The sequence below is a fragment of the Eufriesea mexicana genome, unplaced genomic scaffold (genome assembly GCF_001483705.2).
Source record: "Eufriesea mexicana isolate 0111107269 unplaced genomic scaffold, ASM148370v2 scaffold1523, whole genome shotgun sequence".
Classification (NCBI taxonomy): Eukaryota; Metazoa; Arthropoda; class Insecta; order Hymenoptera; family Apidae; genus Eufriesea; species Eufriesea mexicana.
Window position 1 is genome coordinate 51,167 of NW_016909723.1, and position 12,264 is coordinate 63,430.

Sequence of the window (12,264 nt, forward strand, 5' to 3'; positions counted from 1 at the left end):
GACATGGTTGGGATCTTTGAACGAATTATCGTTATTTCTACGCCATCTAGATAAGAAAAAATTGAGATATTATTTTAGACCTATTTATCGTGTTATACGCGATTTGCGAACAAAGCAAAAAATTAAAAAATAATAAAATAAAGGAAAAAAAGAGGAAAAAGGGAAACTGATAAGTGAAACCGAGAATACAACAAATTTTTCAATGGCTTCCTGAACCAGGATTCTTTTATACTATCGCTATAAATTCACACTTGCATACACATTTTTATTCGCTACACTAAATTTATATCCTCTCAAAATTGAATTACGACAAATTAAAAAGAATTCGCGAAATGGCTGACCACGAAAGAATCAGATTGGTGGTATTAGGTGGTGCTGGTGTCGGGAAAAGTGCGATTATACGTCGTTTACTCGGCCAAGGATTTAGCGAAAGGTATAGGCCTACCGTCGAAGATCTCTATTCGAGAGAATGCGTTCTGGGTACGCTCACCCTCAAAGTCGATCTCTTGGATACAGCTGGTAAATTCTTTTATCTTTCGTCATCAGGCGTCCGTTACAGTGGAAAGAAAGAAAAAAGAAAAAAATATATTTATATGCATACACATTTTCAGGTGATTTACAGTTTCCAGCTATGAGAAGATTGAGTATAGCTACCGCACATGCATTTCTCCTTGTTTACGCCACCACGTCATTACCAAGCTTCGAATGTGTAAAACGATGCTTTGAAGAAGTCAGAGAACAGCGACCAGATTTTCAGGTTGTTCATAAAAAAAAAGAAATTAACCCCTTGACATAGAAATAAAATGCGCATCGACGAGTCCGTAGAATAGCATTTAATTTGGCTCAACTGCGGACACTCATGTGCAAGCTTAGAAACAGAACGTTTTATTTTCAAATTTAATGCTATGTAAATAAAACAATAAAGTTGATATATAACGTTAATGTACAATAATTAAGTAATACTATAAAATAATAATTTAGTAGTTCTATAAAATATGATACATCTCAAAACATTTTGGAATATGTAGTGGAATCAGACATGTTTTACACTGCCAAGTTGTTTCACTTCTTATATTATGTTTGATGCACGCATGGCATCTGTTTGCAGGATGTTGCTTTTTATTTGTCGCAAGCATATGTTCGGGCAAATGTGCCAAATTTTTTAAACAAAATAACATCCACGCACGATTGAAACAGGTAAAGAATCTAATATACTGCGCGACGTTCGCCGAAGACAATTCTTGACGTTTCCGAGACGTCGAAGTCTACAATGGCACATGAAATGAATGACGTCTCCCAGACGTCATTGTATGTCAAGGGGTTAATATCAGATTAACGAAGGGAAGAATACAATTTTGATAGCTGATGAGTATTAACAATATATGGGAGGTCTAATTGAAAATATTCATATTCATTTCTTTCCATGTTCGACCGTTCAACAGGAAGTACCGATAGTCGTTGCCGGAAATAAATTGGACCTTGCAACGACGCGAAGAGAAGTACCGATTGAAGACGTGAGTGAATGGTTATTTTGCGAGTTACCCAAACTTCGTGCCAAAGTAATGGAATGTTCAGCTAAGGATGATTATAATGTCAAAGATATTTTCCGATGTTTCGTCACTTTATCCAGAATCGTACCAAAGAATCAGGCTGGCGAGTCAGACGAGTCAGGCCTTCGACGAAGATGTTCGGCATACGGATCACGCAGGTACAAACCCCACAATATATGTCTTATCGTTTTAAAAATTTTTATTTCATCGATATTCATCATATTTCCGTGTAAATGAACTGCTAACGAATTTCTAATAACACGATACAGTGTTACTTGTGCGTGTACTGTGTAAATCACATGCATATGTATATATTCATTATCGAAAATTTTGAAAGCATTCCGCAAACGTAAAAAAGTTATCGGAGTAATCAACAAAGGAATAACTTAAGGCGTTGTGTAATGTACTATTACTAATGTACTATTACTAACAGTTCTCCAGCATATAACACTCGATCGTCATTTGATCGATTTCATATATTACAGAAGCGATCGAGTCGCTAGATCTGGCAGTCCACATAGTAGAACCGGAAGCACGGGCTCTGTTGGCAATTCTCAGCAAGTGGTCGGAGCGCAAAGTTCAAATGTTGTTGCTATCAGTGAGGAGGCAAAGAGCAAACCACGCAGTCGTAGCTTGATTCGTCGCACTTCGCGAAAAACCAAACAACAAATTAGAGACACCTACACGGACGACTGCAGTATCTCGTAATTTATCCGCCACCGTTGTTCTTGTTCATATTTTTTACACATAATTTAACTTTCTGTCTAGTCGTCGTAAAATTTGCTAACGAGATGATATCGTGCAGCGAATCATGTACTATGTACATTCGATCATTCTAGGTTTCGTCTTTTTCGATTGTACTCTTTATAAAGATCGATGACCTTCACAATATATTTGCACATTTAATAACTAGCACGATTCTGATATAATACATGAAAGTGTTGTGATCTCATATGCGATATCAACTTATAAAATAGCAACAAAAACTACACAATATCGACGAAAGATTTTATCGGTCTCAGTCGCACGTGTTAATTAATGATAAACAAAGGACCAAATCGTTTTAGTTTTGATAACGTATTTGTAAAAATATGATTAATATTTAATGTTTTCCTTTCTCGATCTTTCTCGACCATCGCATTTTTTAACGAAAATGAAAAATGGACCAACCACGATTAAATCCACTCTTCCTCTTACAAATATCCCCCCCCCCCTGCTCCCCTTTATTGACTCGTTCTATGTTTCTTACTTTTTACTTGCCTACGTTTTGTATCTATTTTTATCCAATCCGTCCGTTTGTACGTTAATATTGAATTATTAAAATATCTGACAATTGTCCATTTGTCTAAAATTGTAAACATTATACAATAGTGAGTGCGCGTGTGTTTGTGCGTGTATGTTAAATTTAAAAGTGCATATACACGATGAAAGCGATAAGTGATATAATTGAAAAATAAAACGAACGCGTATAATATAATGAAATTTTTAATATTCATATCAAATCAAACCATTTAAATGATTCTGCTGCAACGTTTCAATTAAACATTAACAAATTTGTTGCACGTATTAAATACTTAAACAGTACCGAAAAATAATGGACCCAACAATTTTTTTTATTAAAAGTTCAATGAATATTTGTCCATTTTCTATTTGACTTTGTATATATAGCCCTTAGGAAAATAAAATAACAAGGTAATAAATTATAACACCAAACAATGTCACCGATTGATACCGCTCACGTTCAAGATCGTTGGGTTCCAAGCAGTAAAACAGAAAAAGTTATAGACTAATTTTTATTCTAACTCAGTTAATTCAGTACTATTATTGTCAGTGGTGAAGAGGATCAGAAATATCCTTGTGGTATCAATTTTTTATATTACGATGATCACCGATTAAACGTTTTACAATACTGAATAACACTTCAACTTCTTGTGTTTTATAAAATCTCTTAACCAATTATTTCTTCATCAAAAATTTGTAATTTCCTGTTTAAATAATATCACGATTTCATTATTTCACCTATAAAACATGCAATCATCAGGTAAAAATGTATAACATTGTTTGGCATTAATAAATTGTTATAATGGCATAAATTATACGAATTTCGAAACAAATAGTTTATCATATTATTCTAAACGCGTATCCAGAAATAAAAAATATGAGTATTATACATATAATTTTTAAACAGACTGTATTAATTGCACAAAATGCTACAAAATATTACAGATATTTATATTTCAAAATATAATTAACCCTTTGCACTACGATTTAAGTTGCGATGGCGCGTGCCATAGTCAACGGCAAAATTGGTCACACATCGAGCCATTTCGTGAGAAAGCGGTGAAGAATAATATGTAATTGAGACAGAAATATTGGTGAAAATTAACCACAAGTTTGACCCGTGTTGTTTACATTGGGCTCTGTTTGCAAACCATGACTCTTACCCGTGATATTCATATTTGGCCCGATTTCATTACCGCGAGTCTCAAACGTTATCGTAGGTGAAAGGATTGAATAGCGCGCGCGCGCGTGTGTGTGTGTGTGTGTGTGTGTGTAAAGAGCGAGCTAGCAAGCGCGCACAGTTATGTGAACTTATTTTACAAATGGGAATATAGAAGGTGAAATAAATTTTAAAATAATATTCTGATTGTAAGATATTGTGAATTTTAAATATATTCAGTGTTGTTTCATGTTACGATAGACTCAAATTGCATTATTGCTCAACAAACAGAGAAGGGAAGAGAAGCTCACGAAGAAATCGTCGTGACATTGGAATTTGTGTCCGAATTACAACCATTATCTGTTCCTTCGAATAAATACTTGTAATGTTGAATGTAAGGCTGATAACGTTCTCCTTTTGTAAAAACTGTAGCATTATATAAATACAAATTACGCTGTTTAAAGAACTTAAAAACTGAATAAAAGAGTGTTGCATCCTCGGTTGCTTTTGCCGCTTCAAGAAATTTTCTGTCCGACACTTGATCCACCATTCCAACTGATCGAACATAACTAAAATTGACAAAAAAAAGTGGAAGGAAATATGACTAAAAATGAATCAATTTCAGAATATCTGATAAATTTGTCTTAAACATTATATGTATCTCACTCTATGTATGTTATCTTACTATAACAAAGGTACTTAATGTTTACCGTAACGCTGGTAGAATGTATCCCTTCGACAGAAGAACCTCGATTATTTCTTCATGAGCATTTCCTAATCGTTTCAACATATCCAAGGCAAGTTGATGAGCAGCTGGATATAGATTCTCTAAAGAGAGCAATAAACACGCCAGAGGTTTTGAATCGGCAACTACATGATACTGTAGTAATTGATGAAGTTGGTAATAGGCTTTACGTTGAACTAATGTTGTAATAATTAATTCGTGTAAGTAATGCTGCACAGGGATATCGTGTTCCGCTAATGATCTGAAATGAAAAATACAGGAAAATGTAATCATTGATATTTTGGGATCTGCACCACATATCGTACACATTATCATATGCAAAAGTAGGCATTTTTTCTTTAGTTTTTGCTATTTTAAATAAAGACAGAAACAGACTCAAACATGTGTGTGGGAAAGAAAGGTGAAGTAATACCTGATATATTCTAGAAGAACCCATACAATCATTTTCGGTTCAATGGTGTTTTCAGGAAATTTTGACAATATATAACTATACATATCACTTTGATCAAGTAATAACTTATACTTGTAATTTTCTATTGTCATGTTTAGATTTTTCATATTATTTTGCAATGGTGTTCCCATCTGAATAAACATTGTGTGCAATGAAAATCAATGAATTACTAGAATTATGAATATCAATGAAGTAACTAGAAAATCATCTAGATACAAAGGAGAAACAAGATTTATCATGATCACCTGATTTTGTATTTCATCTTCAAGGTAATTCCTGTACACAGAATTCAGTTTGTCAAATATAATTGGCATGTCCATTAAACTAATAGGCAACTGCATCATAAAATTTTGTAACACTTGTATCAAAATATATTTTGCATTTGTTCTTTGCATTAAAAATTTGACTAATAGCACTTTGTCCGTAATGAGCTTTATCAAAGATTTCAATTTTAATTCAATGTACCTGTATACATAAGGACACATTTGTAAATTATTTCATTTTACTATGTACATGAAGCAAAAAAGAAATTTAACGACACAACAAAGATAAAATATTACTTACCAGAGACAACCTAGTTTAACATCAATTATTATATTTGGCTGAAAAACAACCCAATTTGGCGAATCTGTTAGTAAGATACATTGAAGAAAAACATAGAAAATAAAGAGAACATAGAAATATTCTATTATATTTTAATGTGTGAATCTCATTTCCAAGATGTATAGAAATATCAAGGATACATAGTTGGCATGGCTGATACGTTTCGCTCGACAAGGTTGCTCCTGGAACTTTTAAATTATACGGTTTGATCGGTTTTGCCGGTACTACACTAGTATGATGCATAACAGTACCGTCGCTCACACCAGGTAGCATAACATCAAAAATCATAGAAGTCTGAAAAAATTTACATATTTAAAAATCTGCTTATGTTGGGTGGTCATTTTTGTCATTCTCACTAACTGAGAAATTTTATAGTTTACTTACTTGTTATACATTGCTTTACTTACTTTTGTAGTTTGGTGGTGAACTATAATAAGATTATCTACAACATTAATCGCAAATTTACCATTGACATCAAGCTTCAAGATATGACTCCTTTTGATAGTTGTCATTCTACTTAAAAATATAGAATAAAAATACATACAGAATATCAAATAGTAGGTATGAATTTAGATTTAAATCAATTAATGACTCTAAAAAGCATACTTGTGCACAGTATATACATATACAGAAGCAGACCCATTAGAACGATTAGTACCCGGTTGATGACGTAGTAAAATAATACACGGAATGTCATATAAAACTGCCAATGCTACATCTCTCTCATAAATAGCCAATTTTCCTGGTTTTGTCATACCAGCTTCCACTGAAATAAATTTATCATAGGTTATAATTATTGACCCAACATTTTATTATATATTAATCCAAATTTTATATATTTCTTCTTACCTTCAAATTTTGTTAACTTATGTAAATTTCCAGGTGTTACATGCAATGTCTGCATTTGATTTCCTATTGTACCTGATGATAGTAGTACTAAATGACTTTGCGGACAAAATACAAACCAATTAACACCTAAACTCAGACATTTCAAAATTCTGACATTTCGTTTATCTGGATTTACCTAAAATGATTAAATGATTAATGCATTTACATATCTATTTACATATAATGAAATTATGTATATGTATGTATGCATGTATATACATATGTATGTACTAAACACAAATTACACACAAAATATTCAATTAAACTTTTCTCTTTTTTACTTGAAACAATTCAACTCCATAATCAGTAACAAGTAATATTTCATTTCCATGTGTCCAAACAAATCCCAATATAGCAGCATTTTTTCCTTTGCATGATTGCGAATATTCTATATTATCTAGTCCAATAATTGGTGAATAGTTTATAAATTCAACTGAAGAATAGTTATGTTGTACTGCCAGTATATTCATATCGGGAGAAAATTTAATGGAAATCACTGGACCTTTATCTTCCATTCGGAAACTTATATTCTGACTTGGTCCTTTAACTAATACACCTGTTACACCTCCCGATCGAACTGCAAATATCTAAATTGCAAACAAATTTTACTTTATCAAATTTTATTATTAGATAAATAAAATAGAAAAATATTTTCTAACCTGTTGCTTTGAATCATCGAAAAAAACGTTCGTCACACAACTAACTGATTCAAATTTAATTGGATCAGAAGACAGTTCTAAATAATAATCATCATGAACATCTTGTACAGCAACTTCCATGTTGCTTATCCCGTAATTAATTATAATCAATGCTATATTTGACAACTTTGTACTAACACCAATCTCTGACAAGGTGAGTGCAAGTCTTTCGGGTCAGCGATTTAGTTGAAACTTTGTAGGTTTATAGATTTCGTCATGCAGTTCAAGAATATATACCATTATAGTCACAACTACTCAATAGTTTCTAAGATATTCGATTAAAATTTTATTACAGTTATAGATGTACATTTATTTCGAAATTTATTCCAGCGGATTTGTGGCTTAACGGCGACAGACGGGAATTCTTATGCTGAAAGAGCGGGGTTCAATTCCCGTTCGTAGTACGGTTAATTCTTTTTCCATTTACTTTTTATTTTGTATTCATTTTTCGCCTATGAAAACATTGTAAATAAACAATTGCAACTAAAATTTGTTAATAAAAAAATTTATTTTTTTACGCTTTCTTACATTAGTATGTATTTATTACACAATAATAAGAATACTATGCAAGAAAAAACAGTTTTCTACAGCAAGCTTATTTACTACAGAAAGAAAATGAAAATATAAATAATCGTTAGATGTAGGAAATACAAAACCTATCGCTCATGTAAGTATTAATTAGTAAATTAAACACTGTATAAGAATGTTGCCTATAATTCCAACTTTACTGTGCAACTATAAATGTTCATGAATTAATTATAAAAACTTGGAAATTGATTAATTTTCAACTGCCGAATTGATTTATTAAGGTGTATTAGGAGCACATAACCAGAAGAGGTATCTAGTTCAAATAAAAATTTTACCGCCTGTGATCAACGCCATCTATGATTTTGGGTCACATACTCGGAAAAGTAATAAGAACATAGAACATGCGAGGAGATTGTCGAAGAGCTTGTCACGTGTCAGACAAGGACAGAGATAGGATAGAAAGGGATAGAAGAGCTCCGACAGTGAAAAGTTAATAAATTAGTCAATTTCCATAATTAATTTGTGAACTTTTATAATTTCATTGCAAAGCTTAAGCTTTAAACAACATTCTTATTTAATTTTCGTAAAGAATTTATCGCTAATTTGTTAGTTATTAATTATTGATCTTGCCTGAAAATAATTAATACTAAACGAAACTAGAAGCAAAATGTGATCAAAAATTATATGAGAAGATTCGCAAGAACATTGCCTTTCTATTGCGTGCATGAAGTTTCATAAATTAGTTGCGCAGAGGATAGTAATTAATGAAAAACCAATGGCGTCTTCGACAACAATTCAAACACTCCGTAGAATAATAATTAATAATTAATTAATTAGGGACAAACTTATATCGAAAAATATATTGGAAAGTTCTTGAAGGATCTGCCTTTACGGTGCAATTATAAAAGTTCGTAAATTAATCACAGATATTGAGTAATTTGTGAATTTTCCACTGCCGATTTAATTTATTAAAATATATTAGGAGCACATAACCAGAGTTAGTAAACTAACATCAGAGCCATCAATGATTTTAAACTCGAAGTTCGAGTTCCGCAACGAGGACACAGATGGCTGTGTCCAACGTCAAACGTATACCTATAACTGTAATAAAACTTTAATCAAATATCTTAGAAACTATTAAGTAGTTGCGACTATAATGGTATATATTTTTGAACTGCATGACGAAATCTACAAACCTGCAAAGTTTCAACTAAATCGGTGACCCGAAGGACTTGCACTCTCCATGTGAGTACTTCTAAATTATTCCACAAACAAAATATTTCATCTCTATAAGATACAATATTATACTAATACGGAATTGAAATCTTTCTTATTATCTCGAAGTTTAGTGCATGTCCTTCAATGATGACAACAGCTTAAATTTACAATGTATCTTTTAATACTAAATCAATTAATAAATTATTTAATATTCTTTAGTATATTAAAAGTTTTCTTTTTCTTCATATTTTAAAAATAATGTGTCCATTATAAATAAATTACTTAACCTAATATAATGTTAATTTTATATATATCTTTTACACAGATGTAATAATAGATAACTTCAGAGTATGAATCGATTACATAAATGATGATATTGAATATGTAATTATGAAAGATAAATTATCCTCAGAAGTATCAAATATGATCAGTAATGTCAAACATACAAATATAAAAAGAAATTTAAATCGAAGTGAAAATAATGACATTAATAAAGTGATTAAGCAAGATATTTCAGAAAGAAGATTTTTAAATTTGAAGAAACATTCAAACAATATGAATATAGTTAGTAATAATATTAATTCACAATGTCATATTTTGAAACCATATTTGACACAATCGGAAAATAAAAATTATAGTAAAAATATTTATAAAGATAAATCTCTATCCTTTTCAAATATTTATGAAAATAAAAATACTTTTACTCCAATACCAGTTGGATGTTCTACAATGATAAATGATAGTGAATTAGATATGGAAAAAGAAATGCACTTTAAAAATATAGAAAATCAGCCATTTAACATAAGTGAAAGTTCAAAAAGTTTTCAAGGAGAAATTATATTAAGCAACAAATCATCATTGAAACAGAACATAATAGAGAATATAATAACTGAATATTCTTTAATGCAAGAAGTGTCAAAAAATAATTATGAACCAGATTCTTTAACACAAATATCGCAACAGGTGGATATAAATTATACACCTCAAACTTTACAAAATAATTCTAAGGTAAAAAGTGTTAATAAAAGCACATGTCTAGCTGAAGTAGAAAATGTAAATACAAACCAAACCTCCTTAAATGTAAATACATCTGTTGATCAGATAAGTATTAATAATAAACATAGAAATAAATATAAACAAAAAAGTTGTAAGGAGAAAAAATATAGAAATTCTGAAAATAAAGAAAAACACATACATGCAGGAAGCTTAAAGATAACACAGGAAAGTATAAATACTGTTTGCACTTCATTACAGATGAATACATCATTAAATACTTCAACTAGATTGCAATATAATGGTAATAAAATTGATGTTTTGAAAACTCATAATAGTAAAGACAATAATATTGTAAATAGTCCAATCGCTTTGAACAATTCATCTTGTAATATGTCACATATTAACTCACAAAAATCTCTAATCATTAAAGAAAGAACTCATACTAATGAAACAGACATAGATCAAAATATGAATTCTGTATCGCTTTCTGAGAAAAAAGGATGTAAAAGAAAGTTGTTTCCTTTGCGTGAATCTTCACAATTACTATCATTTTCTCCTATGCAAAATGAAAAATACTTATCTCATCCGAACTCAATATGTAAAAAAAGACATAAAAAAAGGACGATCAGAATTAATAAACCAGTTAATATAAATGATACAGAATGTACTGATCAAAATGAAAATAAAAATTATGACGAAAGAAAACAAAAAAGGACAAAAAATATTGTTGTTAAGAAAATTGTTAATAAGGACATTTTAAGGAAATTAGGAAAAAATACAAAGGATATGAATAACTTAGAAGCAACAAATATTTATATTTCTGGAAGAAATTCATTAGATGACTTTCAACCTTTACAAAGACCATCAGTTGTACAATTTAAAAAAAAAAAACAAATACATAAGCTAAATATTGTTACAACTGGTTTATCTAATGAGTAAGTGTAATGATTATTTTATATAAGTTATAAAATTACAAATCATTTCTAATTATTGCAAATATCTGATTTTATTTAAAAATTAAATATTTATATTTATGTTTTTTTCATAGAGATAAGGACATGGTTAAAAATATTGTAAGAGCTCTTGATTCAGCAAAGATTGAATCAAGTGTTACAAAAAATACAACACATGTTGTAACAACAGGTGTGCGTACAATAAATCTATTGCATGGTATTATACGAGGCTGTTGGGTAGTTAGCCTTGAGTGGGTTTTTAAATCTTTAGAAAATAATGCATGGTTAAATCCTGAAAAGTATGAAATGGTGCATTTTTCAGAAGCAATTTTGGTAAGAAAAGTTATAGAAATGAATCAGAATATATTCTCCATAAACACTCATATACATTATACAACATATTTGACATATGATGTTACTAATTCATATTACATAATTTCTAGGAAAACCGTAAGAATAGGCAACTATTTGGAAAATCTTATATTCCAGAATTGTTTACTGCTTGTGGATATATATATGTTGAAAAAAGTACAATGCCACCTTGTAATGTATTAAAAGACCTCATAAAAGCTGCTGGTGGTTTTATTACTGAAAATCCAGAAACAGCAAGGGTTTTGATTGGTGTTAACGGTTTAAAAGAAACTTGGGTCTTAGATAGTATCACATCAGGTGAATTACAACCACATAATCAATATCAACGAACCAAGATATTGACCCATGTATCATGATATTCTTAAAATAATATTTGAAATCAAAATCACATTATGTGTGAAATATAGTTATGATTATAAGTATGATGAAATTGTACCAGCTAAATGAGCAATTACTATTAAAAGAATTGTATTCATTACTACGTATTATACTATAGCAATATATCGCTATATATTATTTGTATAAAACATACTTTTGTATGCAATATTGTGTAAATTATTATTAACTTACATAGTTTTTACAAATATAATTTAATTATGTTTATTAAAAATAAAGTTTAACTTAAATACAAGTTACATATTTATATACAATTACTATTCCAAAATATTACTATACACTATTGAATATTATATACTCAAGTTTTAAAAATTTTGTTATTTAGATCAGAAGATCAAAAAAAATTCAAGCTACTGAATTAATTACTAATTTCATAAAATGTTACTTTAAAACAAAATTTTAAACATTTATTTCAGCACTTTTTAA

The 12,264-nt window shown here is 30.1% G+C and overlaps 3 protein-coding genes across 4 annotated transcripts; 2 read left to right on the plus strand and 1 right to left on the minus strand.

Annotated features, from left to right (window-relative positions):
• Positions 1–184: 184 nt before the first annotated feature.
• LOC108548482 (GTP-binding protein Di-Ras2) lies at positions 185–2,265 on the plus strand. The gene is made up of 4 exons (XM_017901419.1): positions 185–519; positions 612–757; positions 1,443–1,708; positions 2,036–2,265. Exons 1-4 carry the CDS (start codon positions 333–335, stop codon positions 2,256–2,258), a joined length of 822 nt encoding a protein of 273 aa, XP_017756908.1. The 5' UTR covers positions 185–332; the 3' UTR covers positions 2,259–2,265.
• A 1,450-nt stretch (positions 2,266–3,715) lies between these two features.
• Positions 3,716–7,456, minus strand: Bulli (regulator of MON1-CCZ1 complex protein bulli). 2 transcript variants are annotated; one of them, XM_017901406.1, is made up of 11 exons: positions 7,337–7,456; positions 6,959–7,264; positions 6,639–6,813; positions 6,396–6,555; positions 6,197–6,305; positions 5,930–6,083; positions 5,751–5,814; positions 5,432–5,651; positions 5,148–5,317; positions 4,701–4,976; positions 3,716–4,559 (listed from the first exon to the last, which is right to left on the minus strand). In XM_017901406.1, exons 1-11 carry the CDS (start codon positions 7,454–7,456, stop codon positions 4,298–4,300), a joined length of 2,016 nt encoding a protein of 671 aa, XP_017756895.1. In that variant the 3' UTR covers positions 3,716–4,297. The 2 variants fall into 2 exon arrangements, with proteins under 2 accessions (XP_017756895.1, XP_017756896.1); XM_017901407.1 differs by having other exon boundaries at positions 4,298–4,559; positions 6,197–6,302.
• A 2,055-nt stretch (positions 7,457–9,511) lies between these two features.
• MCPH1 (Microcephalin) lies at positions 9,512–11,876 on the plus strand. The gene is made up of 3 exons (XM_017901315.1): positions 9,512–11,052; positions 11,166–11,403; positions 11,514–11,876. The coding sequence occupies exons 1-3, from the start codon at positions 9,512–9,514 to the stop codon at positions 11,796–11,798; spliced, it is 2,064 nt and encodes a 687-aa protein (XP_017756804.1). The 3' UTR covers positions 11,799–11,876.
• Positions 11,877–12,264: the final 388 nt, after the last annotated feature.

What these genes read in the sequence shown, in the direction of transcription:
- MCPH1 (XM_017901315.1), top strand. Translation starts at nt 9,512, where the DNA reads ATGAAAGATAAATTATCCTCAGAAGTATCAAATATGATCAGTAATGTC. An exon ending in ACAACTGGTTTATCTAATGA is followed by an intron (nt 11,053 to 11,165) that starts GTAAGTGTAATG and finishes TTTTTTTCATAG; the next exon opens with AGATAAGGACATGGTTAAAA. An exon ending in ATTTTTCAGAAGCAATTTTG is followed by an intron (nt 11,404 to 11,513) that starts GTAAGAAAAGTT and finishes CATAATTTCTAG; the next exon opens with GAAAACCGTAAGAATAGGCA.
- Bulli (XM_017901406.1), bottom strand. Translation starts at nt 7,456, where the DNA reads ATGGAAGTTGCTGTACAAGATGTTCATGATGATTATTATTTAGAACTG. An exon ending in GTTAAACTAGGTTGTCTCTG is followed by an intron (nt 5,652 to 5,750) that starts GTAAGTAATATT and finishes TTATGTATACAG; the next exon opens with GTACATTGAATTAAAATTGA. An exon ending in GTTCTTCTAGAATATATCAG is followed by an intron (nt 4,977 to 5,147) that starts GTATTACTTCAC and finishes TTTTCATTTCAG; the next exon opens with ATCATTAGCGGAACACGATA.
- LOC108548482 (XM_017901419.1), top strand. Translation starts at nt 333, where the DNA reads ATGGCTGACCACGAAAGAATCAGATTGGTGGTATTAGGTGGTGCTGGT. An exon ending in CGATCTCTTGGATACAGCTG is followed by an intron (nt 520 to 611) that starts GTAAATTCTTTT and finishes ACACATTTTCAG; the next exon opens with GTGATTTACAGTTTCCAGCT. An exon ending in TCGGCATACGGATCACGCAG is followed by an intron (nt 1,709 to 2,035) that starts GTACAAACCCCA and finishes CATATATTACAG; the next exon opens with AAGCGATCGAGTCGCTAGAT.